Source organism: Pristis pectinata, chromosome 23, assembly GCF_009764475.1.
Source record: "Pristis pectinata isolate sPriPec2 chromosome 23, sPriPec2.1.pri, whole genome shotgun sequence".
NCBI lineage: Eukaryota > Metazoa > Chordata > Chondrichthyes > Rhinopristiformes > Pristidae > Pristis > Pristis pectinata.
The window spans coordinates 31,656,490-31,680,542 of NC_067427.1; the positions used below are offsets into that span (position 1 = coordinate 31,656,490).

The 24,053-nt window shown below is 48.2% G+C and overlaps 1 protein-coding gene across 2 annotated transcripts in view; it reads right to left on the bottom strand.

The window, feature by feature from the left end:
* Nucleotides 1–20,820: 20,820 nt before the first annotated feature.
* LOC127582080 (discoidin domain-containing receptor 2-like) overlaps nt 20,821–24,053 on the bottom strand; it is an 89,131-nt gene continuing 85,898 nt past the window's right edge. The window contains exons 16-17 of one of the 2 annotated variants that reach the window (XM_052037072.1): nt 23,622–23,771; nt 20,821–23,091 (exon numbers count right to left, since the gene is read on the bottom strand). In XM_052037072.1, the coding sequence (XP_051893032.1) occupies nt 22,951–23,091; nt 23,622–23,771 (291 nt within the window). In that variant the 3' untranslated portion in view covers nt 20,821–22,950. Of the gene's footprint in view, nt 23,092–23,621; nt 23,772–24,053 lie in introns of those variants that run through there. The other variant, XR_007958054.1, reaches the window with a different exon arrangement.

Genomic DNA, 24,053 nt, shown 5'->3' on the forward strand with positions numbered 1-24,053 from the left:
TGATGCATTCCATCTGAACCAGGTGACTTATCCACTTTAAGTACAGTTGTCCTTTCTGGTGTCTCCATGTTAGCAACTTAGTCCAAGCACCATCTCAATGACATCTTCTTCCTTGGTGAATTCTGATATAAGGTATTCACTTACTACCTTGGCCATTTCTTCCATCCCTGATTTTAGGCTTTCTTTGGGTCAGTTCTCTAACTGCTGGTTTAGAGGCGTAAACAAGATGTTTGGATTCCTTTGTACGTTTGCTGCTTGTCTTTTCTCATTTTCCCCCTTTACCTCTCTGAGGTAAGTCTTTTGACTTCCTGTCACAACTTCCTATAACAGCTTAGTTCTCCTGTTATCAACTTGACATCTGTCATCCACTTTCTTTTCCTGCTCTATTTCACTCTCTCTTTTTGGCCATTTGGCTCAATTGCCCAACCCTTCTGCCTCCTAGGAACGTTCTGAGGTTGTACAGGAAGCATTTGCTTGTGGGCCGCTCGTTGTTCAGTTACAGTTTTGCCTGCGAACTTTGATTCCACTTTGTTCTCCTCGCTGTGAAAATGGCTCTTCTCCATCTGCAGGGCAGCCCCCATTTGAGAATTCCCCCCACTAGTTACATTGCTTCTCCTGGTCCACGGCTGTTCTAAACCTCAGAGTGACTGAGAAGAAGCCAGAGACCTGGGACTTATGAGATATCTCTCAGCAGCTCTCGGGCTTTGAGAAACAAGGGACTGCAGATGCTGGAATGAAGTCCTGAAGAAGGGTCCTGACCTGAAACGTTGACCACCTGCTTTTCTCCACGGATGCTGCCTGGCCTGCCGAGTTCCTGCGGCATCCTCGGGGTTTGAGGTCTGTCTAACCAGTCCCAGAACCCAAACCCACCTGCTCCTGCAGCAGGCTCTCACAAGCTACCACCATTAATTATTTCCAAAATATTAGCAGTCTTGCCTGCAACTCAGCTGCAGTTTTTGGTTCAACCTCCACTTAGGTCGGGCCTTTCTCATACAATGATCACGGTTCCTGTCACCAACACACAAATATTCCTCGTAGGTCATCTTCTCAAGGTGTACTCGGTCTGACAGAGTCAAGAGACCCCAGCCAAGCTTTCATTCCCTATTCCCATCTGCTGAGCTCGGCAAAATCTGACCGCCAGCAAGCTTAGTGATTGTCGGAGGTGTTCACACAAGCAGGGTAGTAGCAATGGAGATGGCAGGAGCTGCGGAGATCAGGAGGACGGGGGGGAGACAGGGGAGAGGGGAAGAGGCAGAGAGAAAGAGAGGGAGGAGGAAGAGGTGGGGACAGGAGAATGAGACAGGGAAAGAGAATCAGGGACAGAGAGAGAGGTGCAGAGCAGTAAGGGAAGAAGGAAAGTGATATGGAGAGCAGCAGGGGCCTGGTAATGGAGACAGGCAGAGGGAAAGGGAGGTAGACAAAGAGGCAGGAGCACTGGTACGTGTGAGGTTGGGAGTCAGTGTGCTACAAGGAAAGGTGTTAGCAGTGAATGAGATGGAGGCAACAGAAGTGATTGCAGGGAAGGATTGGTAAGTTGCGAGGACTCACCCTGAGCACTGCTATGGGGTCATGATATATCTTTCGACACTGGTCACCAGTCTGGGCAGTGTTGTTCCGGGGGGAGCTCACTACCACCTGCAGAGAGTCTCCGAGCCCCCTTGGACAGAGGACATCCCTCCTGTGGGTGATGTGACCCACCAGCCACTCCAAGTGTCTTCAGTAAACCTTGGAGCTCATGCCTGACCTCAGGAATCCCTGGTTCTTCCATGTGGAAGTAGAGCGTTCCCAGTGGGTGTGCCTGACAGGTACACTCTGTGTCTACATGCTGAGGAATTCAATGAGACCTCTCCTGAAATGGCCCAGGATTACACAAGGAAACTGGACAAAACTTTCTCTAAACAGTGCCGGGCAACAGAATGATCCTTTTAGAGTACGGAAACATGCAATGGCATCTTAACATCAAGGCAGATGGTGCATCTGAACATGGAGACATTTAACTGGGCAGTAATTAATCTAGTTTCTACTGGCTCTTTGTGCTTCCCTCCGTCTCACACCCCAACATGGTACAGACCCCATGCATCTCCTCAGATCACAACATTTGCCTTATCTCACTTTACCCACCTCACACACAAGCCCACCACTGACCGATCATCCGATGTGACCCTCAGTCACACCATCCCCAGGCTCTGACCACCTCCGACACATTGCACATCCAACACCCCCTCTCTGGATCACTGATGGTGAGTTCCCGACTCACTTACCCCTCCCCCTGACAGTTGGTCTCAAGCCCCTGACTCACCACTTATCAGCATTCAGCCCTTGCCCCTGACCTCAGTCATAATCCGTGACCTCCTCCCCACATTCCCAGCTCCCCCTGAACTGGATCCAGATGTTTTCCTTTGTATTCCTTCTGTACCATCTCTACACAGAGGAAATGCCTGTTGATTCACATCTGATGCTTTGTATCACTGTTGAATCTGTAAGCAGCACTCACGTGACGTGAACCTTTACAGGCACAACGACCTACTAATGTCCTTCTGTGGGGGCTGATGAATTTTTAGGCTACAGAATGATGAATCGTGCCATCATCACAGGAGAGGAACAATAATTCTCAGATATGGATGGATATTTCACACCCTTAGAGACTAATCTTCAACTTAAAGTCAAACACTTGGATATGACGGGCGCAATGATTAAGATAGATTGGAAAATTAGATACAAAGAATAAATAATGGTGAGTTTTTAAGAAATATCTCAACACCATCAACAAACGTAGATGCCATAATGAAATAAAAACTCCATAAACTCCAAAAGACAGCATCAATCGTATTGAAATAAAGGCGAAAATTGCTGGAAACACTCAGCAAGTCAGGCAGCGTCTGTGGAGAGAGAAACAGTTAATGTTTCATGTCCCTTCGTCAGAACTGGAGAAAAGAGAAAACCGTGAGGATGGGGGAGACCTGGACGGGACATGCGGACTCTCTCCAGCCGGTGGTTACATTATGGTTTGGAAGATCTTCCATCTTGAAATATTAACTCTGTTTTTCTTTCCGTCGTCCTGTTTCTGGCAGTTTCTGTTTTTGGATTTCCTATTTCAAATCTGTTGTTTTTGGCTTTTCAATCATGTTGACAAAGATCATTGATTAAAATCATTGCTTGACCTTGACCAAAAATGTCTCAGCTCAGTGGCGGACAGAATTAGAATTAACTTAAACTTCACACAGATTAATTGATATCACACACAAAGTGATGCTCCACAGATAAAACTTTACACACGTAGAATGATAATTAAGAACATAAGAAATAGCATCAGGAGCAGACCACACCCTGCCATTCAATGAGGTCGTGGCTGGTTCAGCATCTTGTCCACTTTATAATCATAGTGTCATACAGCACAGGGAAGGCTTTTCAGCCCAACTTGTCCTTCAAGTTTCTCTCTATGCAAATCCCATTTTCCAGTTTATTGCCTGTAACCTTTAAATGTCACGGCACTTGATGTGTAACCTAGATACCTCTGGCGATAGACACCTCTGCTAGAGGAAAAAGTTTTATAGCTGCAACAGTCTAATCCAGGCAACACCAAGGTGAACCTCCTCTGCACTCTCTCCAGCACAATCGTACCTTTCCTATAGTGTGGTGATCAGAACCACTCACAGTTCTCCAGCTGCGGCCTATGAAGTTATACCAAGACCTCCTACCCATCCATCACTAAGGACCCTCACCATTTGGGACATGCCTTCTTCTCGTTACTACCATTGGGGAGGAGGTACAGGAGCCTGAAGACCCACACTCAACGATTCAGGAACAGCTTCTTCCCTTCCGCCATCAGATTTCTGAACGGTTCACAAACCCGTGAACACTGCCTTGTTATTCCTTTTATTTTGTACTATTTATTTGTATTGTAATTTATGGTAACTTGATGTCTTGCACTGTACAGCTGCTGCAAAACAACACATTTCATGTCATATGTCAGTGATAATGAACCTGATTCTGAAGGCAAGCGTCCCGTACGCCTTCTTCACCACTTCATCTACCTGTGCTGCCAACTCCAGGGATTCTTGAACATGCACACTGAGGTCCCTTCGTCTTAGTCGATTTACCCCAACCTCCCAAAATGTAAGACCTCACAAACTGCATCTGCCTTTGCTCTGCTCACTTACCAACTCATAAATATCATTCTATAGCCAAGGACCATCCTTGCCACCGTCAACAAGACCACCAATCTTCGTGTCACCTGAAAACATCCCCTACATTCTTATCCAAATTTTTAATGTACATAACAAACAGCAAGGGTCCCGGCGCCGATCCCTGTGATACACCACTGGTCACAGGCTTCCAATTACAAAAACAGCCCTCCACCTTCACCCTCTGCCTCCTGACCCCAAGCCAATTATTAATCCAATTTGCCACTTACTCTGGATCCAAAGAGCTCGAACCTTTTGGACACATGTGAGACCTTACTGAAGCCCTTCCACTGAACCTTTCCAAGTGTTGATTAATCCCGTCCTTTGGATTTTTTTCCAATAACTTTCCTACCACTGATGTTAGACTGACAGGCCTGTCCTATCCCTGCTGCCTCTCTGGAATAAAGATACCACATTTGCTGTCCTTCAATCATCTGGCACCTTACCTGTGACCAGCGATGATTTAAATATCTCTGCCAGGGCCCCAGCAATCTCCTTCCTTGTCTCCTCGAGCAGCCTAGGACGGAGATTTCAGACGCATCAGGCCTGGGGATTTATGTGCTGTATGACCCTGTGACTTCACATGCATTGAGTGACAGCTCGTGCACAGAGTGTACGGTGGCAGTGACAAGCCTCCCTGTGTATCAGATGTGTCATTTGGTTGTTGATTCCTGCATGCTGTACAAAATTAATGACACCAGATCTACTAGCTGCTCCACCATGGCAACACACCAACCTGTAAACTCCATCGCTCCAGAGCTCCACTTGTACCAGATGTTTTCCCCGTTCTTTGTGTCACTGTGCTCCATTTCACCTCTGGGAGCCAGGTTGTCAGCCCATGCTTGGCACTCACTGACCATCTCCTTGTTGTAGGTCAGAGGGGGAGTTGCGTGGAGTCTTCTGTACTCGTTGTGAGCATCCAATGCCTCCTGCTCAAATGTTGAAAGTTCTGAAAATGGATGCATTCAACCTCGATGTTAATTGGGACCTGGCTGCATCAGCGCACCACTCCCTCACCCACCCATTGCCTGCCAACCAGTTCCTGCTGCCAACCTGGCCAGCCGTGGGCACAGCTTGGCACGAAGAACCCAAGTGATAGATGAAAACTCGATGGACTGGACTGAAATGTATGTCACCTTCACTTCATCCCTCTTGTCTCAATGTTACTCCTGCTCCTGAACACCCCCCTGTGGACAATACTCTCTGCCAGCCCTGCCAACCAACGGTAGGGCCCTCATTCCTGAGGCAGAAGTTTGGGAGGATTAAACCCTGCGCTAAAAACCTGACACATAAACCAAATTGGAGACACAGGAGGCAACAGATGCTGGAGTCTGGAGCAAAACATAGACCGTTGGAGGAACTCAGCGGGTCAGGCAGCATCTGTGGAGGGAGATCGACAGCCGACATTTCAGGTCGAGGCCCTTCGTCTGGACTGAGAGATGGAGGGGAGATGGTAGAAAGAGATGGTGGGAGGCAAGAGCTGGCAAGTGATTGGTGGGTCCAGGTGAGGAGGGGTGACACGCAGATGGAGGAGGGAGGGGTGGAGATAGTGACAGGTGGAGGTAACAGAGGGCTACAGATGGTGGGATCTGATGGGAGAGGAAGATGGAGCCTGGAACCAAATAAGGGAGGTGGGGAGGGGTAGATGGGAACAGTGGGAGGGGGCTCAGTGGGAGGGGTGTGTGGGTGATGGGCAGGTGGGGTGGGTACAAGAAGAACTGGGTAGATCGGGAGGAGAGAGATAAAAAAACAAGGGTGCAGTCCTGGCAGAGTACGGCACCGTTACAGGTGACGGGTGCTTGGGAGAGACATTTAAACAAAGCCTTGTCCCCCTCTGCTGAATCCAATAAATCCAGCAGTGCTGTTTGGAAGAAGAGGACTCAGTTCTTCCTCGTGTCCAGGTCATTACTTATCCGGTCACTGCAAGACCGCGCACAATCCCTACACTTCCGACGTTGCCAGTTTAAGTCCTTTCGGCAGGCCTGAGGTGTGGAAGGTGCAAAGGATTTGCAAATCACTTCACCCCACCCTCATTTATTTCTTTTCACTCCTCCTCACTCCCTCCCACCATCCCATTTTTCCTGATCTCTACCAGTTTACAACAGGGAATACTGCACAGCTCCTGAGGTGTGCACCGTAAAACTCCAATAATCCGGCATCTGACCCTTCGGACACCCTGATGGTTCGACATCTGGCTCACTCATTACCCTGGAGTACGTGCAGGGGCTTGGACTGTGGACTGGGTGTGGGGCCGGGGCTGGGGCCGGGGTGGGGGCCCAGAACATGGGTGGGTTTGGGTGAGTCAGGGTCCAGGGTGCTTGTACATTCCTCACTCCCTCTGTTCTCACTGGGTCCACTGGAAAGTGTGTCACACTACAGTGTTGCGTGTAGAAGGGGAAATAAAAACAGGTTTGGATATTAATGGGAATAGCATTCAATAGTCTGGAAATATCTGCTGGTCCAACACCTCCAAAGCCCCGAGGTGCTGGATTATCAGTGTTTTACGGAAGTCTCTGCCCTGCCCAGACTGCGGGACGTTCTGAGCACGTTTACCCCAGCAGGGCCCAGATTCAGCTCTGTCCGAACCAGTCAGGTTGACCTGGACAACTCTGCCCTCAGGGGTAATCAGCACACTCTCCTTCACTGTGACACTCAGTCACACAGCAGTGCAGAAGAGAACAGGGGAGCCCGATCCGAAAGCACCTGCTGCAGACATGTTACCGGCTGGGGTTCCTCGCTCGCTGACCCAGTGGCTGGGCAGATTCACACCCACCTGCATCCTCAGCCATGTCTCCTGGTCAGTGTTCTGCTGATTCAACACTGAGTCTCAGAAGCTGTCCTCCTGTAAGACAGAAATGGAATCACTGGGAAAGGCAGCTATCTGAGGGCACTCAGTACAAACCGCTAAGTGAACACAGCAGTCCCTCATGTATACAGAACAATGTGCCGAAGAAACTCCTTAATCTAATGAATGGTAACAATGGGAAACTTGCTGAGATTAAGATCGTAGGTGGTTTTAAGCAAGTAGGGCAGCAGTGATGAGCCATAGAGTCATAAACAGGCCCTTCGGCCCAACTCACCCATACCAACCAAGATGTCTGTCCCATTTGCCTGCATTTGGTGTGTTTCCCTCCCAACCCTTCCTATCCATTAACCTGTCTAAATGCCTTTTAAACGTTGTAATTGTACCCACCTCTGCCACCTCCTCTGGCAGTTCGTTCCATACACCCACCACCCTCTGTGTAAAACCTGCCCCTCAGGTACCCTCTTTTCCCCCTACCATAAACCTATGCCCTCTTGTTTCAGACTCCCTGACCATGGGGAAAAGACTGTTATTATCTGCCTTACCTATGCCCGTCAGCCCTCAGCCTCCTTCACTCCAGGGAAACAGTCCCAGCCTGTCCAGACTCTCCTTATAACTCAAGCCCTCCAGTCCCTGTAACATCCATGTGAATCCTTCCTGCACTCTTTCTAGCTTAGTGACTCCTTCCTATAGCTGGGTGACCAGAACTGCACACAACATTCCAAGTGTGATCTCACCAATGACTTGTACAGTTGCGATACGACGTCCCAACTCCTGTACTCAAGCAACAGGATGGCCCGACTCCATGGTGTCACTGGGACAGGCCTATCTGGAGGATGAAGGGTAAGGAGAGGGAAAGACGTGTGCCATTGTGTTGGAAACGATGGCTGGTGATCTGTCCAATGTGAAGGTGGTGAGGGCAGACAACGGGAGCTCTGTCGTGTTTCTGGGAGGGAAGGGAAAGGAAGGAAATTGGAATTGTGGTAGGCACAGAGTGCTGACGTTGTGAAGAAAGCAATTTGAATTTAAACTCATTAAGTTTAAATTAATTAAAATAAATTAAAAAATCATTTGAAGAGAAAGCTCTGGTGTGAATGTGGAACAGGAGGTTGGATGTTGGGATGTATGGTCAAGGTAAGTGTGGAAGTCAGTGCGCTAAGACTGGTAGACGGCTCGCCCAGAGGTGGAGTTAGAGGGTCAAGAAAGGGAAGGGTCAGAATTTTAAGTGGTGGGAAAAGGGTGGGAATTGGAAGCAATGTTGATGAAGATTTCCCGTTAGACCCAAGGGCTGGAATGGCATCAGTTTAGTAGGTGGTATATCAGAAAAAGAAGTGATGTAGGGAACGTGAGTGAGATTAGAACAAAGAACAGTTGGCACATCCGACAAAAATGTAACAGAGCTGGGAATCACAGGGATCGAACAAGGAAGAGAATAGAGTCAACTGAAAAGGTGCACAAACTGAGAACAACTTACTGTGGTGGTGACGGATGGGGACAGGTTGGAGGAATCGGAGAACGGATTGCAGACTGCCCTGCACTGGGGGAGATGTAGGGAGACTGGACATCCGCGAGGGAAAATGGTGAGCGCCATGCAACTGGAAACTGTTAGAGCGGCAGGAGACTTTGGCAGAGTCATGGATGTGGGTGGGTTGAGCAGGACACAGGGAGGAAAAGTAGAATCAAGAGAAGTGGAAGTAAATTCAAAAGAGCATAAACAGGTTGAAATGATGGAGCTTCCAGGGCAGACCTGATTGTGGATTTTGGGGAGGAAGGGGATGTGTGGGATTGAGGTCTATGGAGACCACAGAAGAAAGGTCTCCTGAGACCAAGTGAGTGAGAGCCTAGGACTGGGTGGCTTGACATTTGCTGGTGGGGTCATAATCAAAGAGAAGATACGAGGAAGTGTGGAAAAGTTGGCACTTAGTCCTTTGCAAGGCAGAGGCTGGATCTCTGGGCAATAATGCCAACCTTGACAGACAATGGTTCAGACAGATCTGAGAAAACTGCGCTGCAAGTTATAGATCCATACAGCACAGAAACAGGCCCTTTGCCCACACTGTCAGTGGCAGCCATCAAATACCCATCTATACTCATCCCGTTTACCAACACTTGGTCTGTAGCCTACCACGCCTTGGTCGTTCAAGTGCTCATCCAGATGCTTTTTAAATGTTGTGAGAGTACTTGCCTCCACTGCCCCCTCGGTCAGTGCGTTCCAGATTGTAACAGCTCTCTGGGTGAAAAAATCCTTCCTCAGATCCCCTCTGAACTTCTTATTCCTCACTTTAAGTTTATGCCATCTGGTCTAAGACACTGATCTACCCTGTCTAATTTTGTTCACCTCTATCAGGACCCCCTCAGCCTCCTTTGGAAAACAATGCCACTCTCTCCAGTCTTTCCTCGTAACTGAAACACTCCTTCCCAGCCAATATCCTGGTGAACCTCCTCTGCACCCTCTCCAGCGCAATCCTATCCTTCCTATAGCGTGGAGACCAGAGATAGACTCAGTACTCCAGCTGTGGCCTAACCAACGTTTTATAAAGTTGTACCATAAGCATGCTGTTCTTATAGTCACTGCCCCAGTTAACGAAAGCATGCATTCTGTATGCCTTCCTCACCACCCTATTTCCCTGTGTTGCCACCTTCAGGGATCCTTGCACTTTGTACACCAGGGTCCTTTGTTCCTCAGTACTTTGTTGGGCCCCACCATTCATGGTATCTATCTTATCCCTCAAATTGCATCACCTCACATTTATCAAATAAAATTCCAAATGCAAATGCCCTGCCCAGTGTACCGGCTGATCAGTACCATTTTGTAGCCTCTGACTACCTTCCTTGCTACCAACAGCACTGCCAATTTTCTGTCATCTGCAAACCTACTAATGCCATACCAAGCTGTGATGCATCCAGATAGGATGCTTTCTCGGCTTGGTATGGCAACTGCTCTGCCCGCGACCACAAGAAACTGCAGATAGTTGTGGACACAGCTCAGCACATCACAGAAACCAGCCTCCCCTCCATGGACTCTGTCTATACCCCTCGCTGCCTTGGTGAACAGCCAGCATAATCAAAGACCTCACCCACCCGGGACATTCTCTCTTCTCCCCTCTCCCTTCAGGCAGAAAGATACAGGAGCCTGAGGGCACCAGGCTCAAGGACAGCTTCTATCCCACTATTGAACGGTTCCCTTATACAATGAGATGGACTCTTGACCTCACAATCTACCTTGTTGTGACCTTGCACCTTATTGTCTACCTGCAATGCACTTCCCTGTAGCTGTGACACTTTATCTGTACTCTGTTATTGTTTTTACCCTGTACTTCCTCAATGCACTGTGTAATGGATTGACCTGTATGAATGGTATGCAAGACAACTTTTTCACTGTACCTTGGTATAAGTGACGATAATAAACCAATACCAATACCTCCTAGATTTACATGAGTCATTAACCCTTACCCTAACAAGCAATAAGCGTCCCAGCACCAACCTTGTGATGCACCGTGAAACACAGGTTTCCAATCACAAAAGGAACCCACCCCTGTCTCCTATTACCATGCCAATTTTGGATCCATGCTCCAACCTTTTGGACCTTGTTGAAGGCCTTACTGAACTCCATGTAAACCACATTGACCGCACTGTCCTCATCAATATATTTAGTTACCTTTTCAATATGCTCAGACAGCCAATATGCCCTCCCACCAACAAATCCATGCTGACTAACACTAATCAATCCCTGACTCTCCAAGTGTGGATTAATCCTGCCTCTCAGATTTTTTTCTAATAATTTCCCTACTACTGACATTGGACTAATTGGCTGGTAATTACCAGGTTTATCCCTGCAGCCCTTTTTGAATAAAGGTAACACACTAGCTGCTTTCCAGTCATTTGGCACCTCAGTGAGGGAATAATTTATTCTTCGGAAATATGCATTGCCCATTCCTAGGGGGACTTGAGATGGTGTGGTACATTCTCCGTGTAGTCCATGTGGTAGAGTGGTCTTGATGAGGGAGTTAAGGATTTTGACCCAGTATTGATGATGAATTGACCCAGAAAAGGTGGTGTCGATCCAGGTGAGGTGTCTGACACTGAGATACTCCATCATATGCATCGGCTTCCCTTGTCATTTTAGGACTGCAAAAGTTTGGGAACTTCTTGGCAAGAAATGGCAGTGCATTGTGTAGATGCAACAAGCCCAGTGAAACCGAGGGAATGTTTACACTGGTGGACAGATACCAATCAAACAGACTGCTTCGATGGGGATAATATTGACCCTTTGAGAATTGATGGCACTGCGTTCATTCAGGAAGGTGTTGGATAATCCATCCCACTCCTGACTTACATCAGCTTGGAGCGACCTGATGGTAGGAATCTCTAACTTCCACTAGCCATGGTACTTAGATGTCAGGTCCAGTTCAATTTCTGGATAATATTAACCCTAAGATGTTGAGAGTGAGGGATTGGACAACAGTAGCGGAAGTAAATATCAAGGGTAGAGGCTCAGACTCACTCTTGTTGGAAATGGTAATTGCCTGGCACTTGAGCAGTGAGAATGTTCCTCGCCACTGATCTGCAAACTCTGGATGTTGTCTAGGTTTTTCACCGTGTTTCTCAGAGTGCAGTAGTCTCAGAGTGTGGGTTTAGTGATTGAATGCATAGTAAGAACATATTATTACATTAATTTTAAGGGATGGCATGGTGGAGCAACTAATAGAGCCACTGCCAAACAGCGCCAGAGACCCAGGTTCAATCCTGACCTCAGGTGCCAGCTGTGCGGAGTTTGCACGTTCTCCCTGTGACCGTGTGGGTTTCCTTCAGGTGCTCCAGTTTCCCGAAGACGTGCGGGTTTGTGGATTAATCGGCTGCTGTAATTTGACCCCAGCGTGTAGGGAGGGGTAGAATCTGGGGGGAGTTGATGGGAATATGGGGAGAATAAAATGGGATTAGTGTGAATGTGTGGTTGATGGTTGGTGTGGACTTGGGGGGGGGGATGGTAGGGAGAGGGGGCGTTGGAGGCTGCAGAGTCTGTTACCGTACTATAGCTCAGACCCTGCAGCACACCACAATGAACTTCATTGTCCAAAGTATTGCGTACAAAGCTGATCATCGCACAAGCGGCAGCCCACCATAAATGGAGGAAAGTTCATTACTAAAGCAGTCTAGGACCCTGCCTGCACATTGGCATGGGGCTACGATTGTTTCTCTAATGCAGGCACAGCCTTGAAGCCAGTGGGGAATTTTGCTGAGATCTCCAGGGCACCCTGATGCCACAGTCGATCTAATGCTGCCTTCATAACACAGGCAGTCACTCTCACTTCACTGTAGTAAGGCAGCTCATGTGTACATTTGAACCAAAGCTGGCAGGCACGATGGTGTAGCAGTTAGTGGAACACTATTACAGCGCCAGTGACCCGGGTTAAATTCCAGCCGCTGTCTGTCAGGAGTTTGTACGTTCTCCCCGTGTCTGCGTGGGTTTCCTCCGGGTGCTCCGGTTTCCTCCCACATTCCAAAGACGTATGGGTTAGGAAGTTGTGGGCGTGCTATGTTGGCGCCGGAAGCATGGCGACACTTGTGGGCTGCCCCCAGAACACTCTACACAAAAGATGCATTTCACTGTGTGTTTCGATGTACATGTGACTAATAAAGATGTCTTATCTTATCCTCCAACACTATGCAACAAAAGCCAGTGTTGTATTTCCCTTCCTCAGTGCGAGATGTATGATAATGTTAACTCCCTGCATTTAACCTGCTGTCTAACCCCATCTAATCTCCCTTCGATGGGCGCTCTTCATTACCTTTTACTGGTGTCTTTATTTATACCATTTTACAACCCCAACAGTACGTCTTCATCTGTAACCTGCTCACTGATTTTTCTTTTAGCAAGATTCCCACTCTTGTCCTGTCAGGGAGTTTACGGGCTTTAGTGAATCCTTTCACAATTCAGTTGAGATTTAACGCAGTTTTTCAATGGTGAGCTGCAATTATTGTGTCCTCTGATTACTTGCTACCTTTTGATCATGCGCCAGTTTCTCTCCAGGGATCTGTCGGAGGTTCAGCTCTCTGTCCAACCCTCTCACTGCATTCCTCAGTAACCACCCACCTCCCACACCACTCTCGGCTGAGTTAGGGTCAGTATTCCACTCGGAGACTGTTTCAAGGACATATAAGATTTGTAACTAATCCCGGTGCACAGCCCCGGCTGTCTGTCGGGGTGATTTGTCCCCTTTAGTTTGGGGTGTTTCTATCCCACGGTGGGACCCCTAAGTGCTCGGCCTGTGCGGGATTTCTCTTACCACGGGATGCCTGTGCGCCGGTCGTCCAGGGCTCTGCTGCCTAATTATCAGCCACCTCCTGAAGCCCGGGTCAGCCGCCGTCACTATCGCTGCCGTCTTCGTCACTATGGGCCGGATCAGCGGGTCTCCTCAATGTGACCGCAGCCCGGAGCAGCTCAGCTCGCACACGCCGCACCTGCCTCTTGGGACCGGGGCCGGGCTCAGCCCTGGCTCGGGACGGTACACCGGGTTCACCCAGCGGTTAGTGGGGTTAGTCCCCACACCCTGCCACACTGTTACCCCGGTCTGCGGTGTGACTCTGTTACCCCGGTCTGCAGTGAGACTCTGTTACCCCGGACTGGGGTGTGACTCTGTTACCCCGGTCTGCAGTGAGACACTGTTACCCCGGTCTGCAGTGAGACACTGTTACCCCGGACTGCAGTGAGACACTGTTACCCCGGTCTGCAGTGAGACACCGTTACCCCGGACTGGGGTGTGACTCTGTTACCCCGGTCTGCAGTGAGACACTGTTACCCCGGACTGGGGTGTGACTCTGTTACCCCGGACTGGGGTGTGACTCTGTTACCCCGGTCTGCAGTGAGACACTGTTACCCCGGACTGGGGTGTGACTCTGTTACCCCGGTCTTCAGTGAGACACCGTTACCCCGGTCTGGGGTGTGACGCCGTTACCCCGGTCTGGGGTGTGACGCCGTTACCCCGGTCTGCGGTGTGACGCCGTTACCCCGGTCTGGAGTGTGACACCGTTACCCCGGTCTGCGGTGTGACGCCGTTACCCCAGTCCTCAGTGAGACTGGACAGTCTGCAACCCAACAGCGTGAACATTGAATACACCAATTTCAGGTAACCTGCTCCCCTCCCGTCCCTTCCTCTCTCCCGATCCACCCAGACCCTCTCACGCACACCCTTCTCCCCCACCCAACCACCCCCTGTTTCTTTCCCCTCCCCCTCCATCTGCCCATCACCCACACACCCTTCCCAGTGGGCTCCCCCCCCCAACTGCTCCCATCTGCCCCTCCCCACCTCCCTCATTTGGTTTCAGGCTCCACCTTCCTGTCCTATCAGATCCCACCAGCTGCAGCCCTCTGTTGCCTCCACCTGTCACGTCCCAGCCTCTGTCGCTATCTCCGCCCCTCCCTCCCCCATCTGCCTGCCACCCCTCCTCACCTGGACCCACCTATCGCTTGCCAGCCCTCCTCCTCCCTTCTTTTACTGGCTCTCTCCCCTTTACCCTTTGTCCAGATGGAGGGTCTCCACCCAAAATATCGACTGTCCATTTCCCTCTGCAGAAGCTGCCTGAGCTGCTGATTTCCTCCAGCAGTTTGCATTTTGTATGACACTGTTAGCTTGAGTGTCCTGGGGCACGGAGTAAATCCTTCTATCTGATGTTTTATCAAAAGACGGCCTCAGTGCCACAGGAGTATTGCCACAAGATTGACGTTGAAGCCTCAAGTTCCCCATAGGTATCTGAAGTTGGATGTTTAGTAGAAAGTCTGGGACCTGAAGAACGAATGGTGGAGGGGTGGAGTGACTCTCCACTGGGGAAACTCTCTAGTTTCACCCACTGGCTCTTTCTCCGTAGCCTTGCAAATTTTTCCTCAACCAATTCCCTCCTGAAGGCCACAGTGGAACCTGTGTCCCTCACATCTGCAGGTGGTGTGCTCCAGATTCCAAGCACCGTGCAAAATAATGTTTCTTCAGATCACCCTTAATTCTTCTCCCCTTTGACTGATATCTTGGCCTCTGGTCCTTGACCCTTCCCCCCACCCACAGGGGCAGCCTCTGTTCAGTCTGTCCAGACCCCTTGTCATACAGTCATACAGCACGGAAACAGGACCATCCGGCACCCACTTTACACTAATCCTACACCTCCTATTTTCCCAAAACATTCCCAACAAAAACCCTCATATTCTACTGCACACCACAGACATTTTTCTACAGCGATTTACAGTGGCTGACTAACCCACCAATCCGCTCGTCTTTGGGGTGTGGGAGGAAACCCGCACGGTCACAGGGAGAATGTGGAAACTCCGCACAGGCAGCTCCCGAGGTCAGGGTCGAACCCGGGTTTCTGTCTACTGGCTATGCCACTGTGACATCCATCATCTTGTATACTTCCCTCCAGAAAAACACATCCACCCTCTGTAATCTGCAGTCCTTCAACCTCTCTCCCAGGAAACATTTGCGTAAACCTCCTCTGGACCCTCTCCAATATCTCCACATCATTCTTATAACGAGGCGACTGGAATCGAACGCAGCGCTCCAGCTGAGGCCAGACAAGTGTTTTACAAAGGCTCGGCATGGCTTCCCTGCTTTTATATCCCGTGCCTCTATTGATAAAGCCCAGGTTTGTGCATGCCCTGCTTACTCAAGCTGCCTTGCCACTTTCAGTGACATCCTCAAGCTCCTGCACCCCTTTTAGAACAGTATTACCTGTCCCACATGACCTCCCTTCAATCTTCCTACTGAAATACATCACCTCACATTTCACTGCATTAAACTTCATCTGCTACTTACCCACTCTACCAACCTGCTTACATCGGTTGCAGTTTATCACTGTTCACAGTTTGTTATTACAGCTAGTCTTGTGCCATTTGCAAACTCAGAAATTGCAGCTTCTCCTGCCACCTATGTCATTAATATATCAAACCAGCAATGAGGCTAATAGTGCAGGAGGTACACTCCGCTCAGCTCAGCTCCCCTGCCATGCCTCACCCTCACTAATAATCCGTAAGGTATAGTGTGTGAAAAGACTCACCATTCACCCTTGGACTTGGACTGTTGTTACACTGTTGAATCCAAAGCTAATGTTGAGATTCTTCCCCATTATTTACCCAGGTCTGGATTCCGAGGACCACTACTCTCTGAGACCGCTGCACTCCACGACAACTGCACACAGACTACTTTTTGTGCATAACAGGAGATCACACTTCATAAGTTGAGACACAAAGAGAGTACAGTCACTGGAATCTGGAGCAGCAAACAATCTGCTGGAGGAACTCAGCAGGTCGAGCAGCATCTGTGGGAGGAAAGGAGTTGTTGAAATTTTGGATTGAAGCCCTGCATCAAGTCCTATTGATGCTGCTCGACCCGCTGAGTTCCTCTAGCAGATTGTTTGCTACACAGCAGAAGTTCTTCACTGGCGGAAAATGCTTCAGGTGTAAAAGGCATTTTACACCTGCAAGGGTCTCCTGATCTGATTTCTGTGGTGTGTTTCAGAGGAGATACAAACTGCCTTTCACATGTAACATTATTGTTAACAACCTTACCCCTGCTTTGAAGAAAGTTGCACCCAGTTCCCCCAGGACTAACCATGCGCACTCTGAGGCCATTCACTGACTCCGAGGTAAAACAGTCACTTCCGTGAGAACAATAGAGGGGGTGGAATTCTGATCAGAACCACAATGACTTGAAATTCAAACTGGCTCCGGGAAACTATCCAAACATTCCATCCGACCTGAACTTTTAAATCTCTTGGAGTAGTTCAACACAAGGTAAAATACTACAAAGCTGAAAAACTCTCATCAGTTAACCTGAAAAGTAATGTTAAGATTTCAAATTCATCAGGCCATGAATAAGTTAGAGAAGACAACTGATAAACAGGCCTGGCTTACCTGCTCGGACTCTGTGAGGGTCGGAGGGACTGTGTAGGGATGTGAGGTAGCTTGGTACAAGCATCTCTTAGGGAAAGTAGGTAGTAGAGGTTGCAGGATTGGGGGTAAGAGGGAAGAAATGAGTAGGGGTCAGGGTATCTGAGGTAGAATGAGTGAAAGGGGGTGAAGAGGAGGACAGGGGAGGAGATGGTGAGTAATGGTAGGATAGGGGTGAGCGAGATAGGAGTGTGTAGGACACGATTGAGGTGATCGAGGAGTGAGCGAGGTGAGACTGTAGGGTAGACAGCAGTGGAGGAAGCACTGAGGTCTGTGGGTGCCTGGAGACGGGTGGTGGTGAAGGGGTAAGTTTGTCTGTAGAATTTGACAGTGTTTTGGATAGATGGGGTTATCGATGTAATAGGACAGGACAGAGATTGGTGGGAGAGTACCTCGGTGTGATGGGTGCAGTGTTTGAAGTAGTTGTATTAGGGGTGAGGTAGGTGTGTATGTGAGTGGGAGCGATGTGTGGGAGTGCGGTATGTGTGTGGAGCTGGGGTATATCAGTCGGTGGAAGACTACCAGATGAAGGGACTCGACCCGAGACGTCGACTGTCCATTTTCCTCCGTAGATGCTGCCTGACCCTTTGTGTGTTGAGCCTTGACTGAGATGTGGTTGCAAAGTGACCAAATTAAGTGGGAATTAAATATTCCAAGATACCTTTAGAAGAGGTAGACAACAAGGAGGGGAAACTCTAATGGTACAGGATGGGATAAAAGCCATTGAGAAGAAGGATCTTAGTTTGGAAAATCAGTTTAGGTTTAGCTAGGAAACAGTAAGGGGTAGAAAACACTGATGGAAGTCATACACAGGCACCCAACAGTTGGGCACATTTTCAATCGGGAAATCAGAGGCGCAGGTTACAAAGTTATACAATAATCACAGGGGACTTTAATCCACAAATAGACAGGACAAATCAAATCAACAGTAACTGTGTGGTAAATGAATTCGTGAAGTTTATACAAAATGGTTTTCCAGATCAATATGTTGAGGAACGAATGTGGCTATTTTAGATCTAGTATTTTACAACAATTTAGGGATTAATTGATGTAAAAAACAGAAAATGTTGAAAACACACTACAAGTTGTACAGCAACTATGAAGAGAGAAACAGAGTTAGTGTTTCAGGACAATGACCTGAAATAAATAAACATTCTGCTTCCAATTAGAGGCAGAGGAGAGTAACCCGGTACAAAAATAGAACTGAAAGCTCTGGATGCATTAACATTTGTAACGAGGCAGGTGAATTAACGATACAAACAGAAATAAGTGCGTATGATCAACTAACCATTGTAGAGAGGTGGTTGCGAAGTGGCCATGATTGGAAATCAAATACTCCGGGGTAATATCTGTTCTAATGATAGATTATCCACCTGAAACCTTAGCTCAATTTCTCTCTCCACAGGTGCTGCCTTACTTACTGAGGGCTTCCAGTATTTTCTGTTTTTATTTCAGATTTCTACCATCTGCAGGATATTAGGATTAATTGAGAGTTTGATCCTTTACGGAAATTGATCATAACGTGATCGAAATTTATGTGATGATCTAAAACCAATGTTTTAAATCTAAACATAGCAAAACATGAGGCATGAGTTGGCTATGGTGGATTGGGAAATTACATTAAAAGCATTGGCTAGCATTTAAAGTGTTCATATTTGGTTCAAAAATCATAAAAACCCAAATAGGAACACACGGGCATACACAAGTTCTTGTTGATTTATGGCCAAAAAAAGATATACTGTATATGATTGGTAAACTAAGTATTAACTCTTTAATTGCTAGTCACTGCTACAGCTTTTAAAGTACTTTCCCAATCTACCAGAGACAACCCAAGTCTCGTACATTTGTTGTGTGGAATAGTGATCTGATTGTGGTTAACAAGATGAAAATAGTATTAGATATTGTCCAAAGACGTACAGGTTAGGAAGTTGTGGCCGTGCTATGTTGGCGCCGGAAGAGTGGCGTCACTTGCAGGCTGCCCCCAGAACACTACGCAAAAGATGCATTTCACTGTGTGTTTCAATGTACACGTGACCAATAAAGATATCTCATCTTATAAAGGAAAAGGCTTCTAACGTTACCAGAACAAAGTGGTCAGCCTGAGGACTGGGAAAGTTACAGAAACGAGCAAAGGAGGCAACAAGGCAGCGATAAGAGAAAGTAGAATACAGAAGAAGTCTAGTGGGAAACACAAAAATGGGCTGTAAAAGTTTCGATAAATGTGTAAAAATGTAAGATCAGCAAATTGGGTCGCCTACAGGCAGAGAGATTATGTTAATTAATAAAGAAACTGCACAGATGTTGAACAAGTATTTTGTATGTCTTCTGAGAAGACAACAGAGGAAAACTCCCTGAAATCGTGGAGAACAACAGATTGAGAGTGAATGAAAGGCCGCAGGAAATTAGCAACTGTAAAATAACTAGGTATCAGAGAAATTAGTGGGATTGAAAGCCAATGAATTTCCAAGAGCTGATGACCTGCATCCCAAGAGTTTGAAGGAGGTGGAGCAAGCTGCCTCACAGAACTAGAGACCTGGGTTCAGTCCTGACCTCCAGTGCTTTCTGTGTGGAGTTTGCATATTCTCTCAGATCACGTGGGCTTCTCCTGGGTGCTCCGGTTTTCTCTCACATCCAAAAGACATGCGGGTTGGCCACTGTAAATTAACCCTCGCGTAGTTGGCTGGTGGGAGAATCAGAGGGCGTTAATGGGCATGTGGGACAGAATAGGCTACAGGGAAATAAGTGGGGATGAGATTGATGAGGTTGCTCTGAGGACAAATCTCCTTCCTCTGTCCTCAGGAAACTTTATATAAAAGTCATGACAAAGAACAGGATGTCTGTGGTGTGGCTGGGTCTGTCCACAACAGACATTTGCAAGAGTATAGACAAGGGGAAAACTCGTTAGTAACTTTTAGACTGCTGATAAAGTCAAACTTTCCCCCCATCAAAACATTTTTGACGTGCCAATGGCTGAACTTCAAGCATTCCTTTCATGATCACTTCATGGTCTTGTAGCAGGCAAACAGGACGAAGATGGTGCAATCACATGGGAAGGTTGTGTCAATCAAATGGTCACAGGGCAACAGTCTGCTGGAGGAACTCAGTGGGGTGAGCAGCATCAGTGGGGGGAGAGGAATTGTCAGCATTTTGGGTCGAAAGTCTGCATCAGGACTCAGGGTGAAGAGGGTAGACAGCCATTATAAAGAGGAGAGGGGGGGTGGTGAGACAGGAGCCAGCAGGTGACTGGTGGACTGATTGTTTGTTGCTCCAGATTCCAGTACCTGCAGTCTCTTGTATCTCCAAATGGTCACGGGTGTGAATTTTGGATCATAAAGTGAGAAGGGCTCAGAGAAGGTTTTATTAATTTGCAAGGAGCTGGAAGCAGAACTGATGCATATTTTGAGTGATCACCAGGGTGAGGTCTGTCTAAAGTCATCTGGAGTTATTGGTATTTAAAGTTAAAAAATAACTTGCAAGGGAACTGCAAACAGGGCTGACAGCTGAGGGGGAGAGAGAGGTGTAAGTGAATGTATACACCAGAATTTCAGTTAAGGGTCAAGATTGTGTAGATACAGAAGAAAAGTGTGTGTTTTTTTACATTATATTTTTGGTAATTTCACATAACATCAAGTTATATTTGTGGTATCTGTTTATATTTCTTTATTGGTGTTTATTGGTGGTATTAATGAATGTTTTATAAGAGTTCTGTGTTGAGCTGCCCTGCCAGTTTTGACCAGTCTCCACCTCAGCCTTGCCTCCCGAAAAGGTTTAGGTCACACCCAGACGAACCTAGAACAGAACAGCACAGGAACAGACCCTTCAGGACAGGTGCAAGAGGTACTGCCTACAACGTGGGTCACTGAACGTTAACATGCAGGTATAGCACACAACCAGAGAGGCAAACTATATGTCAGTCTTTATTTCAAAAGGATTTGAGTACAAGAGTAAAGATATCTCACTGAAATGATATGGGGCCCTGGTGAAACTGCACCGTGAGTAACTGTGGACAGGTCAGGTCTCCCCACCTACTTGCAATGGAAGTTCACCAGAGTGATTCCTGGGATGGGGACAATTGTCCTTTGAGGAGAGGTTAAGGTGACAGGGTCCATATTGTCCAGAGGTTGAAAGGACGATTTCATTGAAACATACAAAATTCCTACATGGTTTGATGCAAGGATGAGGTTTCCCAGGCTGGGCTGTCCAGGACCAGGGGATGGGGTGTCAACACCAGTGACTGGCCATGCAGGACTACGATGAGAGGAATTTTCTTTGCACCCAAAGGGTAGTAAATCCTTGGAATTCTCTGCCTGGGAGTATGGATGTTGAGTTACCAAGTATACTCCAAACAGCTGTCAATGGCCTTTTGGATATTCGGGGAATCAATGGTTAATGCACAGAAGTGGCGGTGAGGTAAATGGTTTTACTGAATGGCAGGGCAGACAGCGGGGACTGAGTGACCCGCCTATCCTCCTATTTCTCACTCCCCACCCCTCCCACATGTACCCCCTCCCCATCCAGTGCACTCCCACTCCTCATGTCTACCATCACCAGCCAAGATCTGGTAATAACAGCCAGGTATAACAGGTATAACCTGCCCCACTCTAAGAATATAAATAGAAGCAGCTGGAGGACATTCAGCCCATTGTGCCTGCTATACCATTCAATATCACTGTTGACCTTTTACCTCAGTGCCACTTTCCAGCATGGACTTTCATTCCCTCAACATCCAGAAATCCGCCCGAGCCATCCCCGAGCCTCCGGAGCTCCCGTCACACAGGCTGCCTCTAAACTAAAGGGTCTTACCCTTCCCCACATGGCTGTCTCCCTCCTTTCCCAAACTCATGGGGCCCCTTTCCCCCGTGTTGTCCAACACCCCTGTGGCCGGTGCCCACCGTGAATAGCCGACCTTTTATTCTAGGGTGTGGCCCGTGGCCTTAGACACTCTGTCCAGATGTAACATCACACTGCACCAACACTGCCTGAGCCCCGCACCAATTTTCCCGAAGCCCACTCGTACCTGCCCCCCGGCAACTCACTTAGACCCCAGCCTGTGCTCAAGCTGGAAGTGTACGTCTTCACCCACCTTCGAGGGTCTTGGGTGTTCAGTGGGGAAGGCGGCTCAGTGAAGTGGAAGCTGTCTAACCCACCTCCCCTGCCCCTCGTCAAGTCTGCTGAACCCTCCTCTCAAACTTCCACGGCAGGAGGCCACGGTCTGTGAACAGCTCTCACATTAAAGCCACCAGTGCTGAAAGAATGCAACGTCAGTGCAGATGCAATATGCATCAATTGTTTCGCCAAAGTATCAGCCGGTCAGTCACTTGTGAAAGCAGCCCATGTACAGCAACACGTTCAGCTGCTGGCACCTCACTGCCCGCCTCTCATCGCACAGCAGTCCACCGCACTTAAAGTACAATCTGTCCTAAAACAGTGACCACCAGCACAACTATAATCTCCTTTAGGCTGATGGACATCTCCTCAAAAGTTACTGGGGATTGTGTCTACATTCTTAGGTCTAGGGCACTGGACACATCCATCACCAGTTTCCACAGGCTTCTCTGTCCATCTACAGCTTTCAGCTTCCAGTGTGAGGAAACCACGCCATAAGAAGGAAACCAGTGTTTGTCGTTGCCACAGGGAATGACAGAGGAAAGTAGTCTTGTGTGATCAAGCTTTGGCCGTGTCTCTTGGCCAACTTCAGGCTCTTTCAGCCTGCATCTCAAAACATTTCAGCTTCCTCAACGTACTGACACTTGGCCAAATAACTCCCAACATCGACACATTCCCAATGCTTTGTCCCTTGAGTGTTCCCGTAGTGAGGAGCCATCTTGAGCCAGTTGGTAACCATGTTGTCAGTACGTGATGTCAGCAGACAGGAAGTTGCGTTGTTAGAGAGGCACGAGCAGGAAGTGCACAAAATAAGGAGCTCATCACAAGCAGGCACCACTGGTCAATTCCTGCACCAGAGATGGCAGCGACGAAGAAGCTGAGTTGTCCATTGGTGTACAGGAGCAATGGGCGATACGCAACAACTAGGTTCCATTGACCAACTGCTGCTGGAGGAAGTGGTGGATCTGCTCAAAGCTTGGCCGGTCCTTGATGTCTCTGCTCCAGCAGCTGATCATTAGATCAAACATCTGCTTGGGACAGTCAACTGGCTGAGGCAGGTAGATCTGTATGGAGAGGAAGAGCACACAATGGTCAGAGGTACATGGTCAGCTAGATCCCACCTGCCTCTGTTCACGAACTTGAGCGTGAGCTTCTGTCCTGATCCACAATCAGCCCTGGTGAGGAGGGTGGGTGGTGCACCTTGGGGTTCTGGCACAGCACTGCCGTGCTGTTGGAGGAATAACATTAACACCTGGTCCAGCTGCTCTCTCAGGTAGTGGAAAAGACACAACGGCACCACCTAAAGAGAAACATGGGGGTTTTCTGGTTACTCTAAGCCAAAGGCTTTCCTTAACCAAACACCCTTAAGACAGATTATCTGCCCTTCATCAAAACAGCGTGTAGGTTCTCGCTGTGCATATATTGGACAGCATCTTTCTTTACATTACTAAATGGATCGTGGTTCAAAACATTCCTTCACTGGCAGTAAAACTTGTTGGAATTTCTGTGTAAGGTGCTAAAGCACCAGTTTGCTCTTATTTCAGATACAGATAAGCACGACACGGCCTGTGCCAGAGACCATGTTCCATTTTACCTGTCGGCCTTGATTCCGGAAGAATTCTCCCGTATTCACGATGACTTGCTCATCGGAGTGCTGAGAGTACGGCTGCTCCCTGCAGAAGGTGAACATCTCCCACAGAGTTACTCCAAAGGCCCACACGTCACTGGCTGTGGTGAACTTTCCCTGCAACGACATGTGTTGGGTTCAGCAACAGTCCTGGCGGTGTGTAAGGTCCTGTACCGTTCCACACAACCCCTCTCCACCCTCATCCATGTTTTTATTACAACCTGGACAACCTCCTGTCATTCCAGTCTCCACAAAACCCAGCTCATCCTACACGCTGATTCCCATCTCCTGACTTGCACCAAGGTAAGTTCACCCAATGTCAGGTACTTGTTCATCAACCTTGGCTCCCAGACCAGCAATACCTCAGACATCTCCCCTTTCTATTTCTCTGATCTCCTT